This window comes from Oncorhynchus clarkii, chromosome 3, assembly GCF_045791955.1.
Source record: "Oncorhynchus clarkii lewisi isolate Uvic-CL-2024 chromosome 3, UVic_Ocla_1.0, whole genome shotgun sequence".
Classification (NCBI taxonomy): domain Eukaryota; kingdom Metazoa; phylum Chordata; class Actinopteri; order Salmoniformes; family Salmonidae; genus Oncorhynchus; species Oncorhynchus clarkii.
Window position 1 is genome coordinate 7,924,060 of NC_092149.1, and position 9,152 is coordinate 7,933,211.

Here is a 9,152-nt window from a genome sequence, read left to right on the forward strand (position 1 = left end):
CATACATTCTCATACCCTCTCATACCCTCTCATACCTTCTCATACCCTCTCATACATTCTCATACCCTCTCATACCCTCTCATACCCTCTCATACCTTCTCATACCCTCTCATACCCTCTCATACCCTCTCATACCCTCTCATACCTTCTCATACCCTCTCATACCTTCTCATACCCTCTCATACCCTCTCATACCCTCTCAATTGGCGTCTTGGTTTTATCTTAACAGCCCTTCAACTGACAGGTAGGCTTTTTAGAGTGCATGGTTGGTGGAGGAATTGACCTACAAATTAATGGATATAGCAGTCAAAAGCCTAATTTTGTTTGTCAAACAGGTAGGCCTACCTCCTTTTTCTTAAATAGGAAGAAATAGTCTTCAACACAAAGCCCTCTTGTTGTTAGTAAAGTCTAATTCAAATGAAGATGGTTTAAATTAATTATGACTACCTGAATTTGCCTTCTTTCAGCACTATGAGCTGTCCATTTCTGATTGATTGTGCTGCGGCTGCTGCTTCAAGTTTCAGCACCACGATGTGAGTTACTTGAATCTGTCTTATTGTGAGGTCAATAACTCTGATAAATACATCATGGGTAAGAAACATATTGTTTTTAATAAAATCATTTATAATAATGGCAAGCTATCAAAGTTGACCTCCGGTCCTCCTCATGATCTTCACACTCTCCTTCTCAAACTGAACAGAACATAGGCTATTGGATAGTCCACATGCAAGGCCTCGTTAGTCTGTGTCCCGAAGATAAATCCATCCCTGACCAGAATAATCACCTCTGACAGCTCGTGACAGCCCCTGAGAGTTTAGCACCTGTGAGAATCCACTCCAGCATTAAATTGGGTATATTGTTGGGTAATATTGCACACTGCCTGAAGCAATCCCAATTGACAGCTTTACTTTGAGATTTTTTGTACTTGACATCCCAGAGTGACATTGACCTCTGCTGGCCATGAGAGTCATTGCAGGTGAATTTGCCTCAGGCAATTATATTACAAAGAAAAGTGTTGAGATAATTGCCACAGCCTGATCTCCTCCTGTTCTTCCTCTTTCCTCTTCCTCTCTCTCTTCCTCTCTCTCTGTCTATCTTTCTATCTCTCCCACTTCATCTCTCTCTCTTTTTGCTCTTCATCTCTCTCTCTCTCTCTCTCTCTCTCTCTCTCTCTCTCCTCTCTCTCTCTCTCGCTCTCTCTCATCTCTCTCTCCCTCTCTCTCTCTCTCTCGCTCTGTGATATAGAGCGAGAGATGGCACTAGGCCTACTTCCTACTTCCTGATTAATTGGGGACGGGGCTTCACCTGTGGTTCTATTTCTGAACATCCTGTCTTCTCTCCAGCGGTCAAAATGCTCAGTAAGATCCCGTCAGCAGAATCTCTAATGCCTTATGCCAGTATGGGAGCCAAGATCTGGGAAATGTCGCCATTAAATATGCACAAGATCCACAAGGGACAGGCAGTATTAATATTGTTAGAGTCATGAGGTAGCCTGTGATCTGGGAAAGGATCCAACTAGAACATTAACTCAGGAAGGTTGAAATGGTGCCTTTATTAATATTGTTAGAGTCATGAGGTAGCCTATTCTTCTTTATTTATGGAGGGGATTAACTGGGACTGGGTAGGGTCAGAGGCAAACCTGTTTGGTGCTTGGCAGTGAGGGGCGTTTTGGAGCCTCTTCCTGGATGAAACGTAGTACAGTACATGAACTGTATACTGACTGTCGTTTATGATGCTGCGTTCATGTGCTCTCAGAATTTTTGGGACATTTACGGAACTCGTGACTCCCAGAAACCCCCTGGACTCGTCATAACTATGACTTTTAGACATCCAAATCAGTTCGTAATGAGCTTTGGTGAATAGAGGGAAATGTTGGTAACAAAACATTTCAAGTCAAAATACCAAGACATCTTAATCCGTGTTTATTGTCATCATAAATAACAGTCTGAAACAGAAAAGGACAACAAATTATAGATGTAAGTGAACAATACGCCACAGGAAAATATGATAGAAAAACAAATAAATTGTAATGTGGTGCTGTTTGCATGGCAACGAGATCAACTTTGATGGGATTACCACTGTACAGAAAGGAGATGGCCGTACATAGCTGAGAGACATGTCCAAGTCAGTTTTTCAAACACGGTTTTCTTGTACTGTACTGAGGTCAGGTTTTAGTTCATGAGAACAACAAGGAAACAGGATGCGTAGGTGTTCTAGTGTAATACAACACTGCCTTAATCCAGAATCATATAGACCTATCAATCTACTAAACACTGATCTCAAAACAGGTCACAAAATAAAAGAGGAAGTCTAAATCTGTTTTCTATAAATTTGTCAAACTGCATTAATATCACTCTGTTTCTATGTGAAGGGAAAGCATTTACAATTTGGAAGCTATTTTCAGTTATCTAAGTACACAAGCAATTATGGTCATTTTGGTTTCCTCTGATTTCAATGCATGTTTGTTTTTTTATTACTATCTTTATGCTCTTATGATGTGTTCCTGCGATCCGGTTTAAATTCTATCTGTTTTTAATGATATTATGTGTTAATCAATAGGCACATGTCTGCCTGATTCATCCACAGAGAAACAGACCAGGAGAAGATGACACTACAGCCTTCCTCTTCTGTCCATCAAGGGGGTCTCCTTTATAATGTTCAGTATCTCACAACCTGACACCAACTTCCCTTTAGTTTTCCTTTTGGACTTCCTGGATCTCCAAGTGGACGGAGCAGTAACATGTTTGCCACTAGTTAAAGTTGTTAAGTCTCGTTTCTTCTTCTTTTTGTTACTGTCACCTGCTTCACCAGGCCCAGTTCTTTACTGTGTGAGGGTTAGAAAAATACATCCATCCAATTCCCATCCCAACTCTGAGTCGGTCAACAGACTGCCATAATGAAGCTCTTGCAGTAATCCAAAATGTCTGGAAAGGCGTGTTCTGCTGCTGCTGCCTCAGCCTGCCCTCTGTGCCCTTTTCCTGAGGTGGGAGAACCTACCACGGTATGGGAGCAACACTAAGGTGGGAGAACCTACCACGGTATGGGAGCAACACTAAGGTGGAAGAACCTACCATGGTAGGGGACCAACACTAAGGTGGGAGAACCTACCACGGTAGGGGACCAACACTAAGGTGGGAGAACCTACCACGGTAGGGGACCATCACTAAGGTAGGAGAACCTACCACGGTAGGGGACCAACACTAAGGTGGGAGAACCTACCACGGTATGGGACCAACACTAAGGTGGGAGAACCTACCACTGTAGGGGACCAACACTAAGGTGGGAGAACCTACCACGGCAGGGGACCAACACTGCATCTGTTGCGACCACCTCAACCTATGTACAGAAGGGAAAAGGTGGATCTTACTTTAGTTAACCTGAGTTCTAGTTTGTTACTGTACCTTAGCACTTGGCCGTACTACACCTGACCATGCAGGGAGATAGCAACCAGGTTGGGGAGGACACGACAGGCAGTTGCTGTGTTGTGCTGTAATGAATGAATGGCTGGATGGTGGGGAAGGAGTGTTACGGTATTGTATTGTTGCCTAGCAATGAGAGCGCAGAGGGAACAAGAGAGAAGAGACATTCATTTCACAGGCAGGCGCAGGCAGAGTGGAGTCTTTGGGCACATGCTTTGTCGCGGAAAGCCGCACGGCCTCCCTACGTGTCCAGGCATCCAGCAGGTTTCCTCTTGGCTTTGCGTGCGTATAGGAAGTACATTGTGTGTCCTGTGGTGATGAACAGTACAGAGATGATGACCAGGATGCCAAAGTGCTGGGGCTGCGGAGCAGAGATGACCATGATGAAGTGGAGAAGGTCCATCAAGTAGTTCATGGAGCTCTGGACCCCGTTGACCACACCACGTTCTGACTCACAGATGTTCTCCTGAAGCAGCTGGGTCACGGTCAGGTCAAAGGACCACAGACCTGGAACACACAGGATACACAGACAATGGTCAGTGGTTGCTTTGGTCTATACAGATAGACTACTACACTATGATCTATACAGATAGACTACTACACTATGGTCTATACAGATAGACTACTACACTATGGTCTATACAGATTGACTACTAGACTTTGGTCTATACCGATAGACTACTAGACTATGATCTATACAGATAGACTACTACACTATGGTCTATACAGATTGACCACTATACTATAGTCTATACAGATAGACTACTAGACTTTGGTCTATACAGATAGACTACTACACTATGGTCTATACAGATTGACCACTATACTATAGTCTATACAGATAGACTACTAGACTTTGGTCTATACAGATAGACTACTACACTATGGTCTATACAGATTGACCACTATACTATAGTCTATACAGATAGACTACTAGACTATGATCTATACAGATAGACTACTAGACTATGATCTATACAGATTGACCACTATACTATACTATACTGGAACGAATTGCAAACATCTTTGAAGCTGGAGACTCACATCTCCCTCACTAGCTTTAAGCACCAGCTGTCAGAGCATTTTACAGATCACTGCACCTGTACTTAGCCTATCTGTAAACAGCCCATCTATCTACCTACCTCATCCCCATACTAGTATTTATTTATTTATTTTGCTCCTTTGCACCACAGTATCTCTACTTGCACATTCATCTTCTGCACATCTACCATTCCAGTGTTTAATTTCTATATTGTAATTGCTTCACCACCATGGCCTATTTATTTCCTTATCTTACCTCATTTACACTCACTGTATATAGACTTTTGTTTTCTTTTGTTCTACTGTATTATTGACTGTATGTTTTGTTTATTCCATGTGTAACTCTGTGTTGTTGTATGTGTCGAATTGCTATGCTTTATCTTGGCCAGGTCACAGTTCCAAATGAGAACTTGTTCTCAACTAGTCTACCTGGTTAAATAAAGGTGAAATAAAAATAAATAAATAAAAACTATAGTCTATATAGATACACCACTATACTATAGTCTATATAGATACACCACTATACTATAGTCTATATAGATAGACCACTATGCTATAGTCTATATAGATACACCACTATACTATAGTCTATATAGATACACCACTATACTATAGTCTATATAGATAGACCACTATACTATAGTCTATATAGATAGACCACTATACTATAGTCTATATAGATACACCACTATACTATAGTCTATATAGATACACCACTATACTATAGTCTATATAGATAGACCACTATACTATAGTCTATATAGATACACCACTATACTATAGTCTATATAGATAGACCACTATACTATAGTCTATATAGATACACCACTATACTATAGTCTATATAGATAGACCACTATACTATAGTCTATATAGATACACCACTATACTATAGTCTATATAGATAGACCACTATACTATAGTCTATATAGATAGACCACTATACTATAGTCTATATAGATACACCACTATACTATAGTCTATATAGATACACCACTATACTATAGTCTATATAGATAGACCACTATACTATAGTCTATATAGATACACCACTATACTATAGTCTATATAGATAGACCACTATACTATAGTCTATATAGATACACCACTATACTATAGTCTATATAGATAGACCACTATACTATAGTCTATATAGATACACCACTATACTATAGTCTATATAGATACACCACTATACTATAGTCTATATAGATAGACCACTATACTATAGTCTATATAGATACACCACTATACTATAGTCTATATAGATAGACCACTATACTATAGTCTATATAGATACACCACTATACTATAGTCTATATAGATAGACCACTATACTATAGTCTATATAGATACACCACTATACTATAGTCTATATAGATAGACCCCCACACTCTGTCATCAAAACTGGTAAAAATATTCCGTTATAATACAAAAATGATTATCTTCCAACACTATTTGAACTAATTTACTGTTGAGTTTCAAAAGAACTGAATACCCACAGCCTATGTTAGAAACATGCATAATACAGTTGCTATTGTTAAGCTGTGGATCAGCAACTCAATCCAATTGTGAAGGGCTTGGGTCTGCTCGTCCCTCTTACTCACCGATGCGTGCTGTGATGACCCCCAAGAACAGCAGGATTATAGAGATGTAGGAGTCTGGCTCCATGCCTGATGGCATATTCTCAAACAGCACCGTGTTGTTGGTCCAGTGGATGGACGAGCGGTCGGGCAGCAGCGGCTGATTAATGCCACCCCTCATCGGGTAGGTGTGTTTCTGCCTCTGGCCCTCCACCATCCCCCCGGCCGCCGACAACGTTGAGTTGGCGTTGGCGTCCAGGAAGGGCCTGAGCAGGCGGAGGTCCATGGGGCTGCCGGGGGCGAACACAGAACACACACACAGCAGCAGACAGCAAAGATGGAGACAGCTGGAGATGATGCCTGTGTTGACTAAACCGTAGGCCTTCCTCAGCTTGGTGAACATGATGGTGCCCATGAGGCCTGTTATAGCCGAGACCCCCATCAGCAGACTGAGCAGGGAGCCACTGATGCCCTGGGTGTAGGCGTAGCCCGTGGTGATGCAGTCGAAGCCCAGGACAGTTGTGTAGAGGAAGGCCAGGCCCATCCCAGCCAGGAAGACATCCTGGCGGTAGTAGGCCCTCCAGCCGTCCTTACAGGTGCTCAGCAGCCAGCGGAAGCGTCCAAAACACAGAGGCAGGTTGGTGACCTCCTTGAGGTTCAGGCTCATGTCGTCATCACTGAGGCCCGGGGCTGATGTCACCACCTCACTATGCTCTACTGAGAGGGAGAGGACAAGCATAAGTCAAGCTACTAACAATGATCTACTGAGAGGACAAGCATCAGTCAAGCTACTAACAATGATCTCCTGAGAAGACAAGCATCAGTCATGCTACTAACAATGATCTACTGAGAGGACCAGCATCAGTTAAGCTTCTAACAATGATCTACTGAGAGGGAGAGGACAAGCATCAGTAATGATACTAACAATGCTCTACTGAGAGGACAAGCATCAGTCATGATACTAACAATGCTCTACTGAGAGGACAAGAATCAGTCATGCTACTAACAATGCACTACTGAGAGGGAGAGGACAAGCATCAGTCATGATACTAACAATGCTCTACTGAGAGGACAAGAATCAGTCATGCTACTAACAATGCACTACTGAGAGGGAGAGGACAAGCATCAGTCATGCTACTAACAATGATCTACTGAGAGGGAGAGGACAAGCATCCGTCATGCTACTAACAATACTCTACTGAGAGGGAGAGGACAAGCATCAGTCATGCTACTAACAATGATCTACTGACAATTGTAGCTGGAAACAGCCGATTTCATTCAAGCTATGCTTCACTGTAAAGTTGGATGAAACAGGTTGGAAGATCCACTATTCTTGACTTTACCAACTCAACTACTGAAGTAGTCACACAGTGACCAGGACAACAGGACACTGACCTTGTGACCCCCTCCTCTCCACCAGTCCCTCCGTCCTCTCTGCTGGTCTCTCCAGGGAGGCCTGGCCGTCCTCGGGCGCAGGTGGTTTGACGGACAGCGCCGGGACAATGCGGTAGACCCGGGACAGGAAGATAAACTCCACGATGAGGGAGACCAGGTTCCAGCCCAGGATGAAACCGCAGCCTATCACGTTGGAGGCCAGGGTCATGACCTGTCCCACCGCCAGCGGTGCCAGGATGTTGGTCACCTGATCGATGCGCCGCATGGTAGCATTCATCCCTTCAGATGAAAAGCAACCAAAAGGTACAGGGTTTAGTTTGGTTGTGGTGATATGGTATCTGTGTTACCAGCTTTACTAATGGCTACATTATCAAACGACCTCTATTGTAATGCATGTGATACATCCTAGATAAACTAAATACATAGAGTGTCTGATAACCTTGAAGTGCTTTAACCAGCAGCCAGTTCAGCAGCCGAAACAGAAACAACAATCCCTTGTGATGTAATAGCGTGTGGCAGGTCTGCCAGTCTCACCGGCGAGGTGCCCCCGGTTGTATCCAGTGATAACCACAATCCAGTCCCTCTGGATGGCGATGGTCAGCGCTGTGCTTGCTAGGTTAGCCACATCTGCCAGGACGATCACCACCGTATAACAAACCACCTTGTGTAAGTTTTGTGATGCAACACGTTACTACACATGACAGCACAGAGCAGCAGGAGGCTCAGAACAGCAGCAGCAACAACAACATGGACACAGAACAGTGCAGGTGAAACAGCAACCGTCACAGCAGTTTGCAATAATATATCTAGCCTGATTCTCAACAGACCTGGGTTTAAATAGTATTCATTTTCTTTCAAATACATTGAGCGTTTGATGGAGCATGCCTGGAGCACTGGATGGGTGGGGTTTGTCATTTTAGGACTATTCCATTGGTTCCATTGCACCAGGCAAACTCAATCAAGTGCAGATAAAGTCTTTGAAAGGATACAAATACTATTTCAATCCATATCTGATTCCAAAACATACTGTTGGTTCACACCATGAGAGTTTAGACAGTATGGGAGAGAAAATGAAAAACATACTCACAGTTAACCAGCCATCCCAAATGCTCTCAATCCACTGTTTATATAAGAAGACCAACATCAGCACGATGCTACACACCGTCACTGAAATGTTCTGAACCAACAAGGATGCATGCGCCACTAAAACCAAGGAGGGAGAAGAAACGAAGACTCTAATATTCTGGGACAATGCATTATAGAGAACCATAAAGACTTCTACAGAACCATAAATGTATCATTGGTCTTAAAGGGGCATTCTGCAGTTGCCATAGTACATTCATTTTTTGGACTTTTAAAGTAATGATATATAGCCATTGATTCTAAAATAATATTACTTATAAATGACTCATGAGCTTAGATCATCTGTTGTACCCCATTAGATCCCCAAATATACACTTGTTTTACTTTGTAATTGTAAACTAACTCTGTATAGAACATGATTAAAACTATGATGTTCGTCTCATGGATGGTCAGTACTTGCATCCATAGCTCTATCTATGAATTTGTGAGTGGTTACATTTATCCAGCCAAATCCCTCAGCAATTTACCCAAATAGTGGTAGAATGCAACTTTGTTACTGTTTGAACTGCAGAGTGCCCATGTGAGGCAGAGAGGCAGGCAATTAGGACTGTGTCCCAAATAGCATCCTATT

General features: G+C 42.6%; 1 protein-coding gene across 1 annotated transcript; it reads right to left on the minus strand.

Annotated features, from left to right (window-relative positions):
• Window positions 1-3,660: 3,660 nt before the first annotated feature.
• LOC139405687 (ferroportin-like) lies at window positions 3,661-8,035 on the minus strand. Its single transcript, XM_071148106.1, has 4 exons — window positions 7,973-8,035; window positions 7,439-7,717; window positions 6,068-6,757; window positions 3,661-3,926 (listed from the first exon to the last, which is right to left on the minus strand). The coding sequence occupies exons 2-4, from the start codon at window positions 7,713-7,715 to the stop codon at window positions 3,661-3,663; spliced, it is 1,233 nt and encodes a 410-aa protein (XP_071004207.1). The 5' UTR covers window positions 7,716-7,717; window positions 7,973-8,035.
• Window positions 8,036-9,152: the final 1,117 nt, after the last annotated feature.

What these genes read in the sequence shown, in the direction of transcription:
- LOC139405687 (XM_071148106.1), bottom strand. Translation starts at nt 7,715, where the DNA reads ATGAATGCTACCATGCGGCGCATCGATCAGGTGACCAACATCCTGGCA. An exon ending in GGAGAGGAGGGGGTCACAAG is followed by an intron (nt 6,758 to 7,438) that starts GTCAGTGTCCTG and finishes CCCTCTCAGTAG; the next exon opens with AGCATAGTGAGGTGGTGACA. An exon ending in GGTCATCACAGCACGCATCG is followed by an intron (nt 3,927 to 6,067) that starts GTGAGTAAGAGG and finishes TGTGTGTTCCAG; the next exon opens with GTCTGTGGTCCTTTGACCTG.